The 24,073-nt window shown below is 40.7% G+C and overlaps 2 protein-coding genes and 1 non-coding gene across 3 annotated transcripts; 1 reads left to right on the forward strand and 2 right to left on the reverse strand.

Moving 5' to 3' along the window:
• The first annotated feature begins 1,066 nt into the window (after window positions 1-1,066).
• LOC108901279 (glycerol kinase-like) lies at window positions 1,067-16,944 on the forward strand. The gene is given in 21 exon segments (XM_018702720.2): window positions 1,067-1,219; window positions 4,133-4,186; window positions 4,188-4,207; window positions 4,760-4,866; window positions 5,051-5,128; window positions 6,852-6,931; window positions 7,305-7,442; window positions 7,530-7,639; window positions 7,905-7,971; window positions 10,011-10,046; window positions 10,507-10,574; window positions 11,128-11,170; window positions 11,283-11,363; window positions 11,507-11,585; window positions 11,729-11,825; window positions 11,988-12,072; window positions 12,774-12,894; window positions 13,517-13,660; window positions 13,817-13,903; window positions 14,076-14,150; window positions 15,580-16,944. Coding segments are annotated over 20 exon segments (1,623 nt in total). The 5' UTR covers window positions 1,067-1,165; the 3' UTR covers window position 14,150; window positions 15,580-16,944.
• ddx18 (DEAD (Asp-Glu-Ala-Asp) box polypeptide 18) lies at window positions 16,934-22,724 on the reverse strand. Its single transcript, XM_018702719.2, has 14 exons — window positions 22,557-22,724; window positions 21,945-22,133; window positions 21,645-21,842; window positions 20,396-20,531; window positions 20,094-20,194; window positions 19,719-19,918; window positions 19,478-19,592; window positions 18,862-19,001; window positions 18,611-18,772; window positions 18,335-18,487; window positions 18,101-18,214; window positions 17,954-18,010; window positions 17,639-17,816; window positions 16,934-17,472 (listed from the first exon to the last, which is right to left on the reverse strand). Exons 1-14 carry the CDS (start codon window positions 22,660-22,662, stop codon window positions 17,327-17,329), a joined length of 1,995 nt encoding a protein of 664 aa, XP_018558235.1. The 5' UTR covers window positions 22,663-22,724; the 3' UTR covers window positions 16,934-17,326.
• Window positions 20,649-20,781, reverse strand: LOC127142851 (small nucleolar RNA SNORA13). The gene has a single exon (XR_007813931.1). It is a non-coding gene; the product is annotated as a small nucleolar RNA SNORA13 (small nucleolar RNA).
• Window positions 22,725-24,073: the final 1,349 nt, after the last annotated feature.

Genomic DNA, 24,073 nt, shown 5'->3' on the forward strand with positions numbered 1-24,073 from the left:
GTGTTCCAGCCTTCAGCTCTTGCCTGAATGAAAACCTGGCAGGCACTCTAGCCTGGGGGGTGCCGTTAGTTCTGCTTCTTCTTCTAAAAAAAATAAATAAATAAATTCCAGCCAGCAATGTAAGTGAGAGTAGCAAAGTGCCCAAAAAGTTGTGCAGCAGCTAAGTTTACCATTTTGAGTAAAAGGAAAGAACGAATGACAGTTAGCTGTTAGCTGTCCAGAAGCACCCCACTCAGGTTTATTGGTGAGTGGATCATCAGTCTGCCCCCACAGTTCAGTGTGGTAGACACAGAGATAATTCATAAAGCCAAATAAAGATCTGTGCTATATTTAGGCTTTAGGCCCTTATGATCACCGGAGGAGGAGACCCATCTGACTGAAAGAAGAGAGGGGCTTAGTGTGTGTGGTCCAATCGTCTTTAGCCTGAGAGAGGAAGCCGCTGCAACAGCTGCTGACCCGCAACACCAACAGGCCTTTTCTTTTCCCCAGCAGAAACTGTGGCCTGTCAAAAAGGTAAAAAAAAAAAAGAAAGAAAAGCATATGTGTAACTGGTAACATTAAAAATGACAACATTACAGCTCCAGTTTTCTTATTCATTGTTAGTGAAATTTGTCTTATCTTTGTGTCTCCTGCTATGACAAGATAAAATGTCTGCTGTGAATAGGGTCCATTCTGTGTAAGCGTGGAGGCTAAAGGTATTTGTGTCTTTATACTTGTAGGTCTTGAGATAATTTTTTTAATATTTTTTTTTATTAGAGTAAGTTTGATGCTTACTTACTTTTTCAACCACTCAAACTGTGAGCTTCCTGTATCAATGAACCTGGTGAACTTATGAATGTAGGCGACATTTTCTTCCATCTTTTTCTGTAAGGACGTGCCCCCAAGCCTGATTGGACAGAGCGTGGCCGACGCCTTCTGAGAAGCAGCCAATCGCACGGTCAGCACGGGCCGGTTCCGGTACATCCCCTTACGTTACATTACAACCTGCCCGGTCGTCCTACCCCTCACGAGAAGTCGTGGCTGGCATTCAAAGAGGGAAAAAAAAGAAAACAAAACAGTCGTGCGTGCCGGGGAGTCCAGCCAGCCTCAACGCCAGCAGCCGGTAGCGTTTAACGTCTTTGTATTCAGTCTTTTCACGACTACAAGGGAGAAAAAAAGTACAAGCATGGATCCGCTGGTTGCTGCGATTGATCAGGGCACGAGCTCGACGAGGTTTCTGGTGAGTGACGTGGTAGGGTCGGCTAAATGTTAACATATCACACAGACCGAGCGGTCTTTTTTCAGGCAATTTAGGCAGTTTTATTTACTTTGGCATATGCTTGCTTATTTTACCACATGGCTGATAACAGATAAAGAAGTCTTCGAATGAAAAAGGAACGTGTTGCTACTGGAAATGACAGCTTGTGGTAATATAAATAACGCTAGGTTAGTTAGCTTGCATGCTACACAGCGAGGGTAACTCCCTCTATATCTCTGCTGTATTATTCTGTTTTACTCACTAGCTTGTGTATTTAATATCTTAAACTACAAATAAAAAACATTTCCGAGTGAATTAAGTTAGAAACCCAGAAGCACCCTCCAATGAGTGCGCCCCCACTGGTAAATAAGAATATTTCATTACAGTACATCATATTAACTTTTACTCTATTCTCACAGTTTCAGTTCTATCCCCTAATTTCTGGCTCAAAATCTCTTAGCATTCAAATAGATTAAACACAGCATTCACAGCATCATTCTTTGATCCATTATTACACTGAAAAACCTAAGTACCCCTTTTTAAAGCAATTTAACTCAATTCCAGCTTTGTGAAACTCTCCACTGTTTTGTCATGGCCATGCTGTTCACCAGCAAAGAACCTCAGCTCCATAAATATCATCCCATTCCTTTCTCTAGTTTTACCTGTGTGTGTGTGTGTGTGTGTGTGTGTGTTTCTCTGAAAGTTACATTTCTGCCTCAAGGAAACCCTTGAGATTGTTTTCTGTTTGTAATTTCCTCTTCTATGTTGAAGCAAAATCAATCCTGTTTAGTGATCCATTGTGAGTAAAGTTGAGCTTCCTCAAGTAGGTCAGCTGGAAGAGTGTTGGCACAGAGCACAGCAGTGTGGAGTCAACTTGCCGTTCATTTTTACAGAGAAATGACAGAGAGAATATTGGATTCCTCACTAAATCTGGGAAAGGTTTTTTTTTTAATTGAAAGAAAACAGCTGTTTGCTGGTGGCTGCAGACCAGATCGCAACCTGCTTTTACTTTTAAATTGACTGACATAGCTATGATACAAGGAGTAATACCAGAGAACAACTAAGTATAGCTGCTTATATCTCAGACCCTGTTCAGAATTGTTTATATCAGTATTGTTTGCAAGCAATGCAGAGCTGAGGAATATGGGAATCCATTCTCTTTCATTATGCTTTTTTTTTTTTTTTTTTTTTAAATATATGTGGTTAAAAATGATGGATGTCCACAGCAGCCAAGTGCAGTTACTGTGCTCTGGACGTTTTCTTAATCAGTGACCAGTTATTTTCAAAGGGCACTTTGACCATTTGCGAGGCCTCTGTCTGAAAGCTCATCAGGTCAAGCACAGAGAGGGTAACTTTGACCAGGAGTTAAACTTTAACCTACAAGGCTGTTTTTGAGTCTTTTTGCAAGGGCCAAGTGATGAAAGGTGAACGTGTCTCTTGTCACGGATGATTAAGCCATTGTCATTGATAAAATAAATGCTCAGCATAATGGAGCCTCCTCCAAACTTTTTTTTTTTTGGCAATAAAATGACCACAACTTCACTAACCTCCCTGATTTTTATATAAAATTATCGCAGTGTGTCAACCCCTGACATCTGACGGCATCTCAACAAAAATGAACCTGTAAACAGGCTGTATTTATTTCAGGATCATTGTTTTAACTTGTGTTACATTTCACTTTACATATGGAGTTTATTGTGCCCACCTCCCATATGCTGTACAACCACATACATTCACACTGTTTTGAGAGGAGGAATCCCCTAAAGTGATGTCAGCAAACTTTGTGGTCCTCAGTTTGTCACCTTCCATGAGCAGAGAAGTGTGGCCCAAGACAGTTGGTTGAAATCAAAACGAAACTTTTTACCTACTCTCCATGCACTCTGTTTGTTCAGACAGTTTTCCAATTATTTGCAGATGTGTAGAGATAATCTGCGTTCTGTGACAAACTGTTCAGAACGAGGTCTGTGGATGACCCCAACATGCTACTCAGTTGGGGTGAGCAACAAAACATAACAATAATCATAAGGAAACTATGACGATGAGTTGATAACACCCTGGCTACGATGATACATGACTTGTATTCTGGATTTTTAGGGGTTAAGTTGGGGTCATGCAAGTATTCCATGGAAATAATGTTGTCAGATTTGTAGACTTTGAATGATTGTGGTGTCATTTTGACGTCAGAGGCCATACTTAAACTGGCCCAGTCATAAGATCTGTCCTCATGATGGGGTGTGGATTTTCCTGTCTGTTGTGCAACTTCAGCTGAATGCTACCTCTCCTTTTAGTGTCAAAGGGTTCAGCTAGTAGCCTGCGTTTATGTCTGGTCTGTCATCCAAGCTGGCTTTTTTTTAAAGAGTCATAAAGTGTTAAGAGTTCAAGGTTGGAGTGTAGTTGAAAACTGCTTGTGAGTCATGGGTCCTTCAAGGTTAATGCTTCACAGTTTTTCCTAGTGCAGCATATGCTGTGTTGAAATGATTTAACCTGGCAATTTGAGCATTGTAGGCCTGCACTATTATGCTGCCTCATGTTAATTCATTCCCGCTCTGTAATAGGAAGCTATTGTTTATTTCTACTGTCCCTGGCAGCACCCTGGGGTGACGCTCATGCCGGGTGCGGGTTGAAATCTGGCCAACGGTGATGGTCATCTTTCCACACTCTGCCTTGTCTTTCTTGTCACTCCCCACTGTGTGCTGTGTCACAAGAGATGGCTGGGAAAATAAAACGTCCCCACAGCCCTCCACTCCAGTGTTGTGCCAAATTATGTGTTCTCTTACAAAGATAACTTTAACCTCGTTAGAGGGATCTTCTTCACAAGCATTCCTGCCACTTTCCATGCTGTGTATCCTTTCTCATTTCTGCTCCCGGCCTCTTATGAACTCTGTTTCTCCATAGGTGTTCAATGCAAAAACAGCCAAAGTGATCAGTCACCATCAAGTAGAAATCAATCCAGAGTTTCCCCAAGGAGGGGTGAGTTCATTGACCTTCATCCTAATCCTATATTTTTTAGATGCCTGGCTGCTAAGAAATCAAATTCTCTCTGTATAACTGGTTACACAGTAAGTAGTATAAGTATACAGTGTAGATACATGTTTTCTTGCTGATTTTGAGACTCAGTATGAAATATAAAAAAATAAATGCTATCTATTGTAAAGAAAAAAAAAAACTCATACCATCATGTAGTAAGTATCCTGAATCTTTGAGTGATCATTTAACTTGTGACAAATCATCCAGAGGAGCTGCTGTTTACTTAGCTTTACTTTTAATTCTCAGAAAGACCTTAAACGATCATAACAGTATCATCTACGTATACACATAAGACATTTTACCCTGTAACCCCAAAGCCACTGATACAGTGTAGCCTTGTGATGGGTAAAAAGCAGCAAGTGCAGCGGACAGCCACCCACAAGTTCACTGTATGTAGGTGATTTAGCATACGTCTTTTTATCTCTCATGTTTGTGTATGTGTGCACACACAAGGGGTTTCGCGCGTTCACATGCCTGTCTGTGTGTTTCAATCAGATGGGTGGAGGAAGACCCCAAGGAGATAATGCAATCTGTCTACGAGTGCATGGAGAGGACTTGCGAGAAACTCTGCCAGCTCAACATTGACATCTCCAACATAAAAGGTGGGACGGTGCTCGTACGCACGCTGATACCCAAGGATGCTTAACTTTTGGTGGCTGTGTGTTAACCACACCTACATCTCAAGCTGGATTAGAGAACCAAAACTAGCTGTTAACCACACCTAACAGAGGTAAATGGTTGCGAGTGGGGAGGGGCTTATTGATATTTATGTTGTTGTTTTCTCAGCGGTGGGAGTGACCAATCAGAGGGAGACGACCCTGGTGTGGGACAAAGAGACCGGAGAGCCACTCTACAATGCAGTCGGTACGTGCATTATACATCTGATTGAACAAGTATCAATGCCAAATATTTCTGATTTAATTAATGTTCTTTATTATTTTATGAATCCACTAAAGTACTTCACACGGTTGAAAGATATGGGTATTGATTTCAAACTGGCTTAACAAAGAAGAATTATTAATGTAACTGTATCAATAGGCAGACGTACGTCTTCCCTCGTTCAACCAGTGGTTGTAAGTGTAACGGTTCTCCTCAACTTCATCATGTACGTGTGAAGTGTCAGACACCACCACGCCACCATACTTCCTCCTAACATTTTTCATTGAGCAAATAAGAAGATTATGTCATCTAGGAAACAGTACAGTGGATGTCTAGGTTGCATCAGATTGTAGTGTGTCACCGAGTCCCGTATGTCCCCTCCCCACCACCCACCACTCCATGTGGCAAGCACTTTGTCTGCAAGCAATTCAAGCTTGTTACTGTTTAGATGGAATGTGAAAAATGTGTTGGGGGTGGGTTGTCAGCCTGTATGCTCAGCAGTTCGTAAGGAGTTAAGAATATCCACATATGTAGTTTAAATCCACCATGTCCACAAATCCACAAGAAGTGATTATTTTGTTAGTAGGAAATTGAGACAGTTCCAGTGAAAATCGATGAAATGTGTGTACTGCTGTCAAGGATTGCAAAATATTTGGCGCCGAATTTTCTGCTTTTCTCTGTTTTACATCACCCGTTAAAAATGTGCCTGTCGGTACTGGTCTGATTTCTTAATACAGTCTGCAGCTCTTTTGGGAGAACCATCTGCACAACTTCACAGGATTCATTTTGAAAGTCTAGCCTTTCGGGACAACACAAACACAGCGTAACGTAGCCAGGTGGTCGCCACTTAATTAAGTTGGTCAAGACCGGGCATGCCGAATTAGTCGTTACAGAAACATACCAAAAGTGTGGAGCCGGCCCGGGGCCGACGGGAGGGGACAAAAGATTCATGTGTAAATGTCTAGGCTTTGGATTTAGAAAACAATGTGCACAGTTTATAAGCTGCGCTCCCAAATTTGTAGTCCATGCCTCCTTGATCTGTTTGCTCAAACAACTTGCTTTGAGAGATAGAGATCATAGTTTGAACATAAACTGAACTTTGAGTTTTGGACTTTTGGTTAGACGTGAAAATATCATCGTGGACTCAAACAAATTTAGATTAATGGTGGCGCTAGTGGGAATTGCATGGATCACCTGAAGTCAGAAAAGACAAAAGCGTGGCTCATCAAAATACAACAGAATAATCAGTGTATTTCTGTTTCTGCATGTTGCCCTTTCATCCTGTCTCAGGTGTAGTCTCAGCATCACTGACTTAATCACACTACTTGTGGGTGCCTGGCTGACTCTCTGTAGAACTGGTGCTACTAGTTCTTTGTAGCTTTAAAGCAGCAGGCTATTGTTTCTATTTGATGTTGAGATGCAGCAACCAAGATAAGATAACTGTTAATGATGTGTTTGGTTTTGCTTCAGGTCTCAAAAAATGGTAGGTCATGAAATTGTCTGAGCAAATTTTGACCCCTATCCTTCTATTTTTAAGGTCTTCAGATATGTTTAAGGTTTGCATTCAGACGTTAGGTAAAAGTGCTGAATGACAATCGTCCTTCTTTTGTTTTTGGAGTTGGACAGATATCTCAGATTCTTGTGACAAGACTAATCTCGATGTTTTACATTCCCGTTTGTAAGCCTTTGTTCTCTGCTGTGTCCGTAGTTTGGTTGGACCTGCGCACGCAGTCGACAGTTGAGAGGCTCATCAACAAAACTCCGGGCCGAAACAAGAACCACCTTAAGGTGAGAGATGATGGAAAAGAAATCCCCTCATTTGTTTGTTTGTTTTTTTTTTTTAATTCTGTCAATTTTTTTATTTTCAAGTGCAGAGACACAAACATGATAAGCAAGTATGGAAGATGTATATGTCAATGAATGGAATCATTTGTTTCCAAGTTACAATGTTATGTTAAAGGTTGAGGTAACTTTAAAGTAGAGATCTAGGAGATTACATTTTTGGTTGCAAGAATTCTAGCGTTCACCAAAATCAAACTGTGTGGGTGGCCATCTCTCTCCCATTCATTTTTCTGACATATATGTCTGACCATGAGGATGATGCTCCTTTTATACCAGACATACCCTCTTATCTGTGTTTCTACCATCCTCATCTCTCCAGCACAAGACAGGTCTTCCCATCAGCACCTACTTCAGTGCTGTGAAGCTGCGTTGGCTTCTGGACAATGTGGACGAAGTGCGACAGGCAGTGCTCAGCGGGCGAGCCATGTTCGGCACGGTGGACTCCTGGATCATCTGGGTAAGATCGGTTTGAATGCTGCAACAGCGCTCCCCCTTTTATTTTACAACGCGTGAAAGATGCTTAGTCTGTTGTTATTTTCCTCAGTGCCTGACGGGGGGCAGGAACGGAGGGGTCCACTGCACAGACGTGTCCAACGCCAGTCGCACCATGCTCTTCAACATTCACACCATGGACTGGGATCCTGAACTGTGCAGGTAAACCAAAAAATGTAAACATAAATAATAAGCCATTTGAGATGCAAGTGGACAACTATATTTCATGTATCAGTTAGCCCTTGAGAACGCATACACAGTGGGTTTTGATGAGGAATACTGAATGTAAAATATATTTGTTGTCAAGAAATCCCCACATGGTAACTTTGAGCTTTCAGCTTTAAATTGATGGTGATGCTACGGTACAACAGTGTTTTGTGCTTTCTACAGTCTGCATTGTTGTGACCAATCACTGTGCTACTTCTAGGTACTTTGATGTCCCCATGGAAATCCTCCCCAAAGTCAGAAGCTCCTCTGAAATATACGGCTGGATGGTAAGCTCAGATAACCAGAGTTCACTCTTTGTGCGTGTGCTGTGTCTGTTCTGTGTTTCTGACTGTGATATGGTCGGTGTTTAGAGATGGACGTGACCTTTTTCAGCTCATTCAAGAGTTGTAAATCTAAATCCAGGCTATAATAATCATAAAATGTTCCTGTGAATGGCCTCATGAAATGTTTTAATCAGTTTAATAGCCATATAACTTGATAAGATTAAGCATGTAATTCATCAGAATAGTAGTTACTTTACTGATAATAGATATGAAGAAGAAAAGGGTTTCCAATTAAATAATTATTGTGCTTATGACCTAAAGGATAACTCCAGTATTTTTGAACCTGAGCCTTATTTTCCCATGTTTTGGAGAAAGGCACAGATCCAAAAAATACTGGAGTCATCCTGTAGTTCATTCCTGAACTGCTCCCTGCTGAGCTAGAATCTCATAAAAGTTTTTTTTTTTTTTTAATCTATGAAGAATGAAATAAAGGATTCTGTCAGAGGGAGCATGTATAAATAACCATGGTAATACTGATTTACACATAACTTTTGCATAATACAAAAATATTTTCTGTGTACTATTATTCCACATCCTGTATAGGGTATGTATTCAGAATCACATAAAACCCTTTACTGTGGTCTCACCCTGATAGATGCCTGATAGGTTTCCTTGTCATTTTCACACAGGCAGATGGTGTGATAAGAGAATAGATACAGAGGCTGTACTGTTCGATGAGCTCATATTCCAGCTAGTTTAATAATAAAACGTCAGTTCAGGAATACATTGGTTCTGTTATCATGTTATCTGTCTGTGCTCTTATCTTATCTCAACTACAAATGGTGTTTTGGTCTTTAACTTTTTTTTTTAATACAACATGCACCTTGCCCTGTATTCCAGCGGTCAGCAACACGGCAGCTCAGTTTGTGGGTCAGATTCTTGTTTTGCCTCAGCATAAGTTTTTTTTGTTTTTTTTTTACTGTTGGGGGGGGAAATCATTTCACACAAACTGCTTTAAGACAATTAAAATAAATGAATAAATAACACTAGAAGAAATACCTTCATAAGAAAAGATACAAGTTCTTTGGCTGTCACTATTGAGATTGTAATGATTTCCCATTAGGTAATAAATTTGCCCTGCATTGATTTATGACTTATCTTGTTTACCCACTGTAAATCCCTGTGACGTGAATTTATTACAGTAAGTTGGAAATTTACACTGATAATGGATTGACTCATTAGTTACTGACTGTGAATCCTACAGTGACTCCATTGTTTAGCAGTGAACATTTCTTGACCATTATTTAAGGAGCTATTTTTAAGTTTATGCTATTGCTACATAGCCAACATAAGCAACAGCTGATTATTTATCAGTTTAGAAGAAACATTGTGAGTCCATCATCAAACTTCATTCCTTTACATGCTGAAACCCATCTCCTACAGTGGAAAGCAATGCCAATGTCTTGCTTCTAGTTCTGTTGCTTCTTTTCTTCTACTGGAGTTAGCATGCTAACCAGTTAGCCTGTGCTGTTCGTCACTTTCGATAGACTCACTGTATGTACAGACTGCGGAGATGTAGCACTGCTCAGAGACGTATTCTAACTCTTGTATGTAACACAACAGTGCTGAAGCTGTGCAGCAGCTATCACCACCACTCCAGCAAGACACTGTGTTGAACACAAGAAAAAGTATAAATATTAATTAAGAAATAAATTCATTTGTGAACACTGACATAAAAAGCAGCTTGTTAATTATACTATATAAAAATAATTAAAAAATGTACATGATATGAATACAAACAGTATTATAACACAACAGCCATGTTGATACTCTACAACAGCACCGTGTCTGGTTGAGGCCTGTCATTATGCAAGTGTGCCAGTGAACACCTTCTAGTTTTATCCAAATGTTTTAGATGTAAACACACTTTGTGTTCATTCTGGTTGTGTGTTTGGTTGAAGACCTGAGTTGATCCACAGTCAGTACTATCCTGCAGTCATTTCTCCTAAATCTAAACATGTCTGTTTCTGTCTCCCATCCAGAAATCCACCTCTCTAGCAGGAGTTCCAATCTCTGGGGTAAGGGTTTTTTTTTGTTTTTTTTTGTTTTTTTTTTTTGCATGTTATGTAACTTTGTTGGAATAGTGACATCTGTCTTTGCCTAGTGGTGAAGCTATCACTGTACAGTAGCTTATGTTACACATGGCTTTCCTACAGACATTTCTGAATGACTGATTTTCCACTAGAGCCCAGCCACTACTTTAGGCTGGCTGCTATTAGCTCATGACAGATACTGTATATTGTATCAATGCATATGTCAGCCTGCAAAGGTCAAATGAAGTTAAGTGAATATTAACTGTTTAGTATAGTTGAGATTTTTTTATTGGATATTATTAGTATAATATTTGTTGTTGTAATTTGTAATTTCAGAATAAAGCTTGATTTGTTCTTTTGTGTGTGTGAGACTCTATACTTATCACATGTCCTTGGGTAATTGCATACATGGACAGCCCTATAACAGCGACCTTGTGTCTTTCAGTGTCTTGGTGACCAGTCAGCTGCTCTAGTTGGTCAGATGTGCTTCAAGGAAGGCCAGGCCAAAAACACGTAAGCCTCCTGCCATTTCCTTCATCGCTGCGGTATTACTGTTACAGTGGTGTTGGCATGTTTTTGTACTGAGTTGTTTAAGTAGTGAAATGGCTGCCAGCTGAGGTGGCAGCATTACATAACATTAAAGACAGTTTCATTTAGAAGTGAAACAAAGAATAATGAGCTCCCCAGACAATTAGCGGGGATCAATAATTGGTTGTTGGTATACACATTCATTCATGTCTCTGTTTGGCCGCCGATTGGTGAGCTGAATGCTACTGCTCTTCCTCCCTCACTCGCTGAACACAGTCACTGAACAGTTAAAGTTGCCAAAATTCGCAAGAAACATGATTACATCCTCAGCGTACAGATAGTATGGTTTGTGTTTTGGAAAATGGGAAATAAGGAGTTAAATATTTCCCTACTTATTTCCTTCACAACTTTGTAATCAACTTCAAACTGTCGCCATCATTCAGACATAGCAGACCATAATTTATGAGTGAATGTTATTTTGTCTTTGTGCGTTGAAGATTCATTTATTCAGTCATTGTCTCACTCTTGTGATGTAAAGGTATGGGACTGGTTGCTTCCTGCTCAGAAATACAGGGACCAAGGTAAGATTTCAGAAAAACACTGCATAGGACTAACATCTTAAAATACATTCATATCTTGTCTTCTATGGTTACTTCATATTCTGTATCACATCCTGTCTTCTGATTGTGTCAGGCTGTGATGTCAGACCACGGCCTGCTGACCACAGTTGCATACAAACTAGGAAAAGACAAACCTGCCTGCTACGCACTGGAGGTGTGTGAGCGATTTTATTAATCCTCCTCATTTTGAACTACATTTTGTTCCTCAGTTCGCCTCCACATTGAAGTACAGTCCTCCTTGGTGTGAACGTGATGTGATCCAGGTCTGATGTGGTTTTTTTCTTTCCTTCCTCCCAGGGTTCAGTGGCCATTGCAGGGGCAGTAGTGCGATGGCTGAAGGACAACATGGGCATTGTGCAATCCTCCTCAGAGATCGGTACTTACACTGTAGCATCTTAGCTGAAATTCTTGCCTCACTGATTAACCAAATACAGTAAATTTTCTGGAGTGTGATTCTTTAAATGGTACTGTAGCGAACTAATTACTTCATTCTGTCCTTCATCATTCCTCTGATTTCAGAGAAACTAGCAGCTGCAGCAGGCACGTCTTACGGCTGCTACTTTGTACCGGCCTTCTCCGGGCTCTACGCCCCCTACTGGGAGCCCAGTGCAAGAGGGTGAGACTGTCAGCCATTAAAACACACCTGAACTATCATAGTCATTTGACCCTGATATACATCTTTTTAATAGTAATGTGATACTTACTTGATTCTCTCTTATTAGCTGACCCAGCTGTTATTCAGACTTCAGCATTCAGCATTTTCTCTCTGTGTTTCCAGCATCATCTGTGGCCTCACTCAGTTCACTAACAGGAACCACTTGGCTTTTGCTGCTCTGGAGGCCGTCTGTTTTCAGACCAGAGAGGTGAGCAGCAACTCCTTTCTCCTTTTCACCATATTTAAATATTTCTTTTTGTCTTGAGGGTGAATAAAAACACAGGAACAATAACAGCAACTAGGACTGGGCGATAAAACAATAACACTAATTAAAAATATCATAAATTAAGATTTGAAGAACAGTAGTGTGAATGCTGAAAACATTAAAACAACCGCTATAAACGACCACTATTAAAACAACCACAATAAAACAGGTTTATTTATACATATCAACGATTATATTGTAATATAAAATAATATTATTTTCCTCAGTACAACAAACACATAACAAATGACCAGTAAATGTTCAGTGTGATTAATTTACATGCTTAGATAGCATGCACAGAACGAATCATGAATGGCCAATCACTTTGCAGGGATAGAGATATGTATTGCACAAGTTAGATTAGTTTTAGATTTAGATCAGATTTATTATTATAATATATGAATATGTGTATATGAACTTTTTATCGTGATAAGATTTTTTCCCAGCCCTAACAGCACCTGTCCAAAAGAGCAAAACAAAGACATATTTCACAGTAATACTGAGGCAACAAAGTCCAGATACATGACAGGTTTATATACACATGTTGTTGTTTTGCTTGTTTTACACAATGAGCTGCATTTATTGGGTGTAGAATACGCAGACTGAGTGGCACTGGCTGATCATCAGTACCTTGTATGTATCAGATCCTCGATGCAATGAACCAGGACAGTGGTATCCCACTGACACAGCTGCAGGTGGATGGAGGCATGACATCCAACAGATTACTGATGCAGCTGCAGGCCGACATCCTCTGCATGCCCGTAGGTAAGAGGACTCGTGCATCACGCACACACTCATACACTGAGACACTGACATATACTAAATATATATGTATTTATCAATGTTGTTTCACTATTTATTCCAAGATGCAGGCGACTAAATGACAGCAGTACAGTACAAAGAACAGCTGTGAAGTGCTGAAATCTCTGTCAATATGTGTAACCACTGACATGGACTTTACACCTCTCTACTTTCCCTGACTTTTGGCCCAATTTAAACACATACACACATGACCCTCAACTTTGAATTGCAAGAATAACGCAAGAGCATTGTTTACCCATGAACATTACATGCTTAGTCTGAACTGAACAAGGTCCATGTTAATCTATATTTGTAGATACCAGGTACATGTGCTGAGTTCTGTTTATTAGAATCCCTTTAATGATTTTTACAATTCTACATGAGTAGGTTGTCGTGCTAATTGGTCCAGGAAAATACTGTTACATCACAACATTTTTACATTTCAGTAAATTCAATCATTCAGTTGCCCAGTTTGACATTTTTAGTTGTAAGAATAGGGACTGTTGTTAAGAGACATTGTTTCGAATTCAGATTTTGTTAACGTGTTTCCACTGGTTTGTGTGTGTCTGTCTCATGCCCTGTCCAGTACGACCCACCATGTCAGAGACCACGGCTCTGGGTGCAGCCATGGCAGCAGGTGCAGCGGAGGGGGTGGACGTGTGGAGCTTGAACCCCGGTCACCTCCCGCAAGTTACGTCTGAGAAATACGAACCTCAGATCAACTCCGACGGTAAGAAAACAAGACCGAGGACCTGTTTTTAGATACTTGACAGACAGCACAGTTGTAATTTTAGTTTTATCTGCTGCCATCTAGTGGACATGACTGTCACCACAGTTTCTCTCAATAGCTCTGTATCACCTTAATCGTTATGTCTGTCGCAAACAGAGAGCGAGTTCCGCTTCGCCCGTTGGAAGAAGGCTGTCCAGAAGGCCATGAACTGGGAGACCACAGAGCCCTGCTGCAATTCCAATGGTATGCAGCTGTTAATTTCTTACCTGGAAAAAAAAACAAAAACAAAAACGTATGACTGAAATAAGAAGTGATTCCAGCTCTTATGTATAAATCTGTGAGATGTCCGTGAATTGTTTGCCACTGTGATTGTGAACCATCTTGGATGCTCTCTCTCTCTCTCATTTACCGACAGGTTTAGGGAAGAAGATTAACGGTGCCCCCTGGGGGGTTCCTCCCACCCCTCCCCCCACCAGAGTGGACCCCTAAGGTCCGACATTTACTGCTGTATGCCACGTGTGAACTTTTGAAGCGCTATGACACTAACTCTTTTGTGTTGTGACGGGTTTGACTGCGGTCACATTTTCCATGCATCACTAACACAGTGTATTGAAGGGTTTGACTGACACAGAATTTTCATAACTGAGGTATTTTCAGGTTAGAAAAGCCTCCGCAAATGGCATCCAGACCATCAGTGCAAACTAACATTCCACTGATGAATGATGGCAGCATTACAAGGAAGATAGATCCAACTTACCATTGAAGATAGAATGTTTTTTTTAATGAACTAAAATACTTAAACAATATTTGAATAACTGAGTAAATGTAAAATGAATAAATAAAATCCATAAATTCTCAATGTAGGTGTGGTTAAAGGAGAACCTCCATTAGATCAGCTGTGGATGACATTACTGTCAAACCACTCAATTCTGTGTCAGTCCAGCTCTAGTGTTGATATTGTATGGGTGTGCATGTTACTGTATTTATGACCTTTTTCCCAATTTCCTCCTGCCGGCAAGAAGGGACTGTTGCTCTGTCAGTAACTTAGCTCCAGTTAAAGATGGGTTTAAACCTGTGTTGACAAGATTAAAACCATGTGGTCTCTTTAACTAACTACTATACTGTCAATCAGAAGTTTTAGAACACCCCATGTCTTCCCACTCTTTGCTTTAAGCAGTTCAAGTCCAGCAAATAACCTGGGACCGGGACGTTCCAATGTTTCATGTCACGTCAAAGATCTTGATTCAGCTTAGAGTACACAGTTATTACACTATGTAGATTTCAGCAACAACTGGACAACCTGATGTCTTCTAGGGCCGATAGTTAAGGTCTTTGAAATCCAGTTTCTGTGTTCTGTAGAAAGTCATTTAAACACCACTAGAGGTCACTGTACTTCGGGTTTAATTTAAAACCAGGCAGGTGTGAATTACTCTGATCTTTAGTATGTCACAATATGGTGTTGTACAAGCAGCAACAGGTGTGAATCAGATATTAAATGCATCCAATATGCAGCTGGACTGGAAAATGATTAAAGTCAAGCAAATCTGGACAATTGCTGGTTGTGAACTTTAAACAGCATTTGGTTGCCAGAGCCAGAGGGGTATTGGTGCAGAAAGATTTTTAAAGATCAATGGAGCAAAACCATGGAGTGCCAAGTATTTAAAATGGCCTAGAAGTGACTTTAACAAAAGACAAAGAGTTAAACAGCAGCTAACAGTCAGATGCTGTGTGACAGAGCAACAGCCCCAGTGGGTTTTTCCTGTCTGGTTGCAAACGGTTTTGAACCATTTCTTGGAACTAACTGCTTTGCCTCTAGACTCCTGTGCGTATCCAAGCAGATTTTTTGTCTGGTCTGGTTTATACATACTGGGGTTTCTCAAAGTCTAAGAGGATCTTTTTTTACTTTTATTTTCACACAGATCACCAGCAGTAACGTACCTGTGGTATAAAACCTCAATGGGAACATGGACGACTACTATGGAGCAAGACTGGAAGAGGAAATGTGCTCACACACATACAGGAATTGTCAGCTGCAGGATGTGATGTGATGTGTGGCCTTCTAGCAGTAGTATCTCATGGCTGTGATATGACTTGACTGAAAACAGCAACTCATCAACCTCAAGTGCCAGCTGGAGTCATGTGACCTGTGGAGGTTTTTGAAGCAACAAGGGAACCACTTTTGATGGCATTTTCTTCTTCCTTCTCTGAAAAAAAGTGAAAGTGTTGTTAAATAATCCTGTAGAAACTATGAATTTACCTTTTTAACTTGTAAAGTTTAAGGGAAATCAGGTGTTCACAGTCTGAAGTAAAGAGTCACACTGTTGTACCTCATCACTGTTAACAAAGGGGGACACTGTACTGTTTTTTTTTACTGGTTGTTCCAAACAGTGTTGACTTGTTTGTACCTTCTCTTCTAAACTAAAGGTCCAGACAGATGTCACATGTCGAGTGGTAATAATTTTCTTAAAAACGGTTGGTGCTCAGTTTATGTCCTTTTTATAGTCGGGTTTGTTCTTGGAGAAACTGAAGAGGATTGAGAAATACTGTCCTTGGAGATTTAAGGGGATATTTTGAACAAAAAAGAGAAAAATAGAATCATTTATTCTGGATCACTACAATGAGCCTCAACTTTTTATTTTGAATCAAAGGGGAAATATTTTTGACATCAGTCTAAATGCAACATTAAGCTGACACTTTGCAGGCTCTTAACAGCACTTTATAATTTATCCTGTGTATGGAGAGTATGATTATGGGAGTCATGCAGGTTTCTTTTTTTTTTTTTTAAAGGGGAGTGGTGTTTTTAACTTGACTGTTTTTATGAAGGGATTTTTAAAGTTTCATTGCTGAGGCCACGAAGAAACCCTCAAATTCAGAACACGGTACATTTTGATTCCATATGTATTCAATTTTATATTCATCTTTAAGCACAACCTTTTTAGATCCGAGCCATCGCACACACCTCTGACGGATGCTCTGTTAAATTTAGAATGAAGACACTGACATGAGGTAAAATTCTAAAGTTAAACATATATATATACATATGTTTTATCAGTCAGAGGGAGCATTTGTTGCGACTAAGAGATTTGTGATTCACTTTAAAGGGTGTGTCTAACTTTGTAATGTGTAAAGAATCTTTCTGGATCCTGTTTGTACACCTGCCTGCTGCTTTTCTCTAATTTGTTTTATAAAATGCGTAGCAAGACTTCAGCTCTACTAGAATGTACAGATACTGTAATGAATGAATACCTGACTTGCAGAATAAAACTAAGTACATCAGCACCTCATGTGGTTTATATCAAGTGTTTTCATTGTAAATTACATTCACAAATTGTTAACAAGTCAACAAATGAAGCATACTTAAAGTTAATAAAGATTATTTAATACTCCTGCCAGATACTGAAGAAAGAGGAGGAGTCTCTGTTGATCAGGAAGTCAATGGGAGACACAGCATTCAGCTATGTTTGTTTACATTTACAAAATACTCTAAACAACTTTATTAGAGGAAAACTGGGTTTATAAATGATGTTTGAGGGAGAGAGCATAATCATAGGCGTGCCCTACGCACTCCATGGCATTTGAAGTTCAAAGCAGGAAGTTCATAGAAGTCATAAAAAAGGCAGTTCTTTGATGACAGACTGGGAAGAAAGTCATGTTGCTTGAAGGGGTTCAGCGGGAGAACTGCCTCTTGTCACTCTTTCCTTTGTTGACGTGCCTAAAGATTTTGGATTTCTGCACGTTCTTGGACTTCTGGTATCCGAAACCTCCGCCGCCGCCTCGCTTCTGTAACTTGACGCCTTTGCTGCTGTGGACGTCTGGGAAAGAGCTGGGTTAAGGAAAACAACGCTGTTTTTTCGGCTATTCCTGGGAATTCCGATACAGAACGCCAACACAATAAGAAAACATATAACTTTAATATTAACAAAAGCAACAATGCACTGTGTTGAATGTGACTGTGTGTAGAACCACTACAAAGGATACTGAGATCAACATATGGGGGAACCTTGAAGCCAAATGACAGCGCCACCATTGGGAGGTTGAGGGTGTTGACGCTGTAGATCTGTTTGAGCGAGTGGGAGTCGTATGCCCTCACGTAGGACTTGTAGGCTTCCTGAGCCGACTTGTGGAGGTAGTAGTTCTTCTCAATCAGCTTCTCCATCTGATGAAGAACACAAATATGAGATATCAGGCAGTCTTCGCAATTATTTATTTACATTTTTTTCAATAATTGTCTCAGACAATTTGAATCTTGCATAGAATCTAGTACACATTACTGAATCATGTAAGACTGCTTACCTGGGACTGGATATCGGAGATTTTACTCCAGGAGAATTCAAACTCGCTCAACGGTACCTGAACGACATAAGATCAGAGCGAATGGAACCGAATCTTACTGGATAGTATCTAAATAACCCTTAATTCAAAAGCGGCAGACATGGTTACCTTGGCCTGTTTGAGGAAGCGCAGGAAGCCGAGCTCCTCCGGTCGAAGGATGAGGAGCGCGTGGCCTCTTCCGTTGATGCCTCGGGCTGTTCTGCCCACCCTGTGGATGTACTCCTGTGGACAGAGAGTAAAGCTGAAAATTATCTTCCCCAAACTTGCTGGCTACAGTGACCTTGACGACTGATCATATGACACCAAAAATGAACATTAAATATCTTGTACTAGTCACAATACCTTGGGGTCATCTGGAGGGTCGTACTGGACGATCCAGTCCACCTCAGGGATGTCCAGCCCTCGAGCTGCCACGTCTGTGCACAGCAGGATGCCTGAGTCGGCGTTGCAGAACTGGAAGAAGGTGGTGGTACGTTTGGTCTGCTTCTGCTTGCCCTGGGACACAAAATGACGTGAAGAAAATTTTCTTACAACAGCTGTGGTCTCTGTGATCTCTGATGAGGCTGAGGCGTCTGAATACCATGCTTGAGTTATGGATGCTGGCAGGTTAAGACTTACGTGGATGGCCATGACGGGGAGGTCGATGTAGTTCAGTAGCTCGTAGTGGAATTTCACGGACATGCAGGAAGAGAAGAAGACCATCAGCTTCTTCTTACGGTTCTTCTTCAGGAAGGTGAAGAGCAGCAGGAATCGCTTCTCAGACGGGCACACCACGTAACCCTGAAACACAGGCGGATTCACCTCATCAGTTTAGCATTCTACAGCGTCGGAGGCAGACGCCGATACGGCAGGTGTTCGGTGCAAAGTACCTGCTCCAGGCCGTCGACGGTAGCGTTGTCTTTGTTGTCGTCCACCCCGACATAGAGCGGCTCTTTCTTCAGTGATATGCGAGCCAAGTCCTCCACCTTACGGGTCTGAGTGGCGGAAAACAGCATGGTCTGTCTCTTCTCTGGAGAAAACACAGGCAGAAACGTTAAACAGTGATTCAGAGAGAGAACTGCTGGAGCAAGGTTATGTTAATACTGTAGACATGCTGTACTTTAATGGCCATGGGAAGTAGAACACAGCCTATTACAGCAGTTACTCAGGCTGAGAAAACTGGGTTTGAAGACAGGAAGTCTGTATCATGCAGGGACTTCTGGGAATTTAGCTGGCGGGGATGCTCGAATAAAGATACTACTAGAGATAAGATACTGAGTTGCAAGTTGCATTTTGGAAAGGACCTAGTATTTCTGGAGTATATTATAGACGAATACCAGCATATCTCTGCCCTTGCTGTATTGATTTTGACCAATTTAAAGAGAAGTTTCTCCCAAGCCTCCTTACTTTACTGAAGCGCTGTGCTAAATTACTGGAGTGCTCCTTTAACAAAACAAAACAATCCAGTCACAGAGGAGAGAGAGCCCAACAACAACAGATACGTACTCGGCAGCAATTTGATGATCTGCTTCAGTTCCTCCTCGAAGCCCACCTCCAGGATACGGTCGGCCTCATCGATAATCAGACACTGAAGGTTCTTGAACATGAACCCAGGGGTATTCTGAAGATATAAGGAAGTGATTTTTAAAAACAAAAACTGTAGACAAAGTATAGTAGGAGCACGTCAATGAAACCGATATGAGACCAATTCTACAATGTGTAATGACAGATGACGACTAATAACTACCTGTAAGTGGTCCAGCAGACGGCCAGGTGTGGCCACCAGGATGTTGACACCGTTGGCCAGTTTCTGGGCCTCAGCTGAGCGGTTGCTGCCCCCCATGATCAGACCATACGTGTGCACGTGGTGTGTCATGAGCTCCTTCAGCACGCCGTAGGTCTGCATTGCCAACTCGCGCGTAGGCGAAAGTATCACTACGCCGGTGCCTAAAAAAAGGAGGAGGAGGAAATTAGGTAGGGACTCATACAACAAAGATTCACAAAGCTCAAATTACATGATGAAACTTGATGCATAGGGAAAGAAATGCTGTCCCCTCTCTCAGCTAAAGCCAAATCTATGAAACACTAGGGAGAAACAGAGAAACATTAATGGGAGGATTACCATTCCTGGGCATGAACTTTAGTTTGTAGATGAGCTCTATAGATGGGATGAGGAAGGCCAAGGTTTTACCACTGCCCGTCTTGGCTGCAGCCAGCACATCCCTGCAGCAAAACAACCAAAAACACTGTTTAAGCATCCACAACATCACACAAAGTTAACAACATTGCTTTTTCTGAGCACCTCAGAAAGTTCCGAATAAATGAAACAATGCTCATGCGAAAACACCTGAAATCAGTAGTGCATTATAGTACATCAGTTACGCTTTTACAAATGATCAGCCAGAGTCTTCCCTCCAGACTCACCTTCCTTCCAGCAGGGGACGGATACTTTTGTGCTGGATCTCCGTCATGTGTTCAAAGCCCATCTCCTTCACTCCTTTCAGAGTGTTCTCGCTCACCAACTCAGCAAGAGAGGCAAACGATGTGTCCTCGAATGCCCCTGAAGACACAGTTAACAACAGTTATAATAACAGACAGGCTCTCCTAAAAGCGGCCAGGATAAAGTTTGACAAAACAGCATTAATGAACATGAAGATAATCAAGCTAATGTAGATCAACATGTCCTTGCAGCTACTCCTGTCAGAGGAATCACAGGTGACTCCTCCTAAAGGTAACCGCAAGAGTCTCTGTATGCCTTAGTTGACACCCCATTCATGATGGAAACAGTGAAAGGGCAACACATAAAGGCAACGTAGCTCAATTTAGTCCTTAGTTTCTGGTGACTGTGCGTGTGTATGTAGACCAAACGGTTAAGAAATTCAATGTTAGATGTTAAGACAGAAGTTGAGGGGTGTTGGAGGGTACGACAGTAACTGAGTTGCGGTGTGTTTTCTGCCCTAAATTGATTTCTTAATTGTCATCAAAGAAACCTAGTTAAATCAAACAGAGCTGACAGCTGAATTTCTGCCATGATTTTTTGGTCGTGTATATGTCTAACTAGGTTAATAATGTAGTTTACTTGTGTGGGGAGAACGTCACAGGATAACAGTGTGGAAAATTAAAAGGAAAGATCAGCCATACATATCCAAAATAATCCAATCCAAAGTGAAAACATGGCCTTTTTCAGACACGGGATAGGCAGCACTGCTGATTTCTTATATCTGTTAAATTAATATTCATTTTAGCATTCAAATGACTTTATGTTAAATCCATAAGAGTTTCATTCAAACATGAAAGGACCATTATTGATAGAGCTGCAATGTTCATGCAATATTTGGCACACTGTAATGGGTTTACTGCTGGAGGATAGTGATAAGTTGGGAAAAATATCAATAGGAAGATTTAGATTTTACACCTTATTTTACTTTTTTGTTGAATCACACTGATTTAACTAATGACTATTGTGAATGTAGGGGACCCTAAACACAGACAAACTTGCACAGTAAAAGTAAGCAAAAGCAAACTGTGCTTTCTCACTACAGACTCAAGCAACATTGCCACCTGCCTAAATGCTTATTACTATTTGTTGGATTTAGCTAATGGAGATCCTCACTAGTAGTAAGACCGCTTAAGATTCAGATCCACTGGGAGCAGGCATTTATTTGTTTGATACCTGTTAAGCCGGATGGTAATTCAGGTTGATCTTCGTCGTCATCATCTCCCTCTTCTTCTTCTTCCTCCTCCTCCTCATCTGCAGATTCCTCTGGTTTGTCAGTGGCCTGTTGTCCTTCTTCATCTGCTACTGTTGCTGCCCCCATCTCTTCCTCCTCATCTTCTTCAGCTTCTTTCACTGTTTTGGTCTTCTTCTCAGCTAGAATAAGAATTATGACATTAATGTTAATTAGCAAAAGCATTATCAAAAAACAATCTGTAGGCTGTCCAGTTCAAGGAGACAGACTCCTCTAGACCGTACCTGGTGATTCAGCAGTGTCAGTCAGCTTCCGTTTCTTCTTTTTCTTCTTCTGAGGGGGAATTTTCTCTGTGGTGGTCCCTTCTGCTGGTGCCCCATTCTGCTTCTTCTGCTTCAGTTTCTTCTTGAGCTGCTTGTCTGCCTTACAAGCAGCTGCTGGTTCCTCGCAACATTCCTCTTCCAGCCCATTTGCTGTCAAACACATTGATGATGCAAAGACTTGTTGACTGATATGATGTGCTTCCTCAGAATTTAAAATAATTTATTCGCCTATATGTACGTCACTGTGATGTTAGTCTTATGGGTTTTCTTCTGATAATCAAGATCTTTAAAGAAACTCTCTGGAAACCTGAATACGCTACCGTGCTACCTAGCTTAGTGTTAGCCAAGCACCATGCAGACATGTGTGGCAAATCGCAGTGACATACACAAGTATCTGTTATGATTTAATACCTGCGTGTGATATCCCAAATTTAAAATAGTAACGTTAAACGGCAGGTGTGACATTAAACATCACGTCGTGAGAAGCTAACGCAGCTAGCATAGCTGGTAAAGTTCGTCACCTGCTCAGAAAACCCAAAACACAAGCAACAAAAGTGTCTTTACAGCACATACCGGTCTCCTCGACTTCTTCCCGTTTCTTTAGTATATTCCGCTCCTTGTTCTTTTCATTTCTCTTCTGAATTTTCTTGCGGAGAAGCTTCATCTGTAGGTCCGCCATGGTAACGACGCACAGCACACGTGTGAATGTGTGTGGTGTCCAGGACCCTCCAATGGAGCTCTGCGCATTGCCTGAATGAAAATCCAAGGGCCCTCGCATTTAGCTCAGACAAACAAAATGCCTTGAGAAAAGGTCCAGTAGCGTGAGAGGAATTAAAAAATAAAGACAATGCAAAAGCTAGAGTAAAGCTAAGAAATTAAGATAAATTAAATTCAAAATAATTTAAACACGTTGATATGGAACCAGTAGCGACAACCTGGCTACGAGGGGCATATAGCTTAAGCTAAAATGTCTTAAACAAATTACATAGCATTAACTAGTATTTAAGGTTCCTCTCTAATGTAATACATAGATGAATACATTGATATTTTAGTAATTTGAATGTATTTTAATTCGACTTTGATTACAGTTGCATGGCCATGTAAAAAATGACGGCGGAAAATTATGTTGCATCAATTCAGCTATAGTCACATTGAATTATGAAGTGTATGTCAGTTGATAATAGAAATAACAAGTACCACGGTTAGCTATTTAACGGCATCTTGGGAATTATCAGTTACTAAAAGTCTAATAATAGCTGATGGTGTCTGGTGGCCTTTAACTGAAACTATGAATGGTTTGGTATAAACCGTTCAGATAAGGCAGTAGCACTGAAGTTTCACCTTCATTGCCTCCATAAAGCATCCAAAGACAGCTCAATAATATTTGAGTCTGGGGGACAGCAAGGAAATGGCCATATGGCTGAAAAACACAATAGGGAATGATCTTCATCATTCCTTGTCAGGAAACAAAAGTGGGGGACATAACCTGGTTAAGTGAAATTATACTATTGTGCTTAAGTAATGTGCCCCTGGTTGCAAAGAAATGTTACAATATTGAGTTGTCAGACTGGCTTATAGTTTACCTCTGCATGTATTAGCAGTTAAGATAGCAGTATACATCAGTGCACTAACACATTCAATTTCTCTTGTCATGTGCAAAGACACTGTTTTTCCCACCATCAAATTATTTGAAGATTATACTGAATATGGATGGGATTTCACTGCTCAAATTGTAATTCTTCAGGAAAATAAGATATTATTTTATATGCAGTGTCTTTAAATCATACATGCTGAGTCCTAATCTTCATGTATATCTAATTCAGTGTTAATTTGAGCCCTTCAAAAGACAGACTGTTTTTTTCCTCCTATTTTTATAGTTTCAATGTTAATTCTAAGGTACTGAAAAGTGTAATTGTCTAGAAACATCAGTGTGGTTTAGGGTGGATTCCATACTTCAACTCACTGATCGATCATGACATCCATATACAATCTATAATCCACCTCCAACAGAAGTCACTTAGCTGGGATAAAAAAAAACAGGCTAAACTGTCAGTGGGGTGGGTGTTGTCCCTACTGCCATCTGCTGGTTA

This window comes from Lates calcarifer, linkage group LG1, assembly GCF_001640805.2.
Source record: "Lates calcarifer isolate ASB-BC8 linkage group LG1, TLL_Latcal_v3, whole genome shotgun sequence".
Taxonomy (NCBI): domain Eukaryota; kingdom Metazoa; phylum Chordata; class Actinopteri; family Centropomidae; genus Lates; species Lates calcarifer.

Excerpts from the sequence above, each read along its gene's own strand:
- ddx18 (XM_018702719.2), bottom strand. The coding sequence starts at position 22,662 with ATGGCGGACCTACAGATGAAGCTTCTCCGCAAGAAAATTCAGAAGAGA. Across the intron at positions 20,532-21,644 it reads ATTACCATCCGGCTTAACAG|GGGCATTCGAGGACACATCG; the intron begins GTATCAAACAAA and ends CTGTGTCTTCAG. Across the intron at positions 17,817-17,953 it reads TCTCCGATATCCAGTCCCAG|ATGGAGAAGCTGATTGAGAA; the intron begins GTAAGCAGTCTT and ends GTTCTTCATCAG.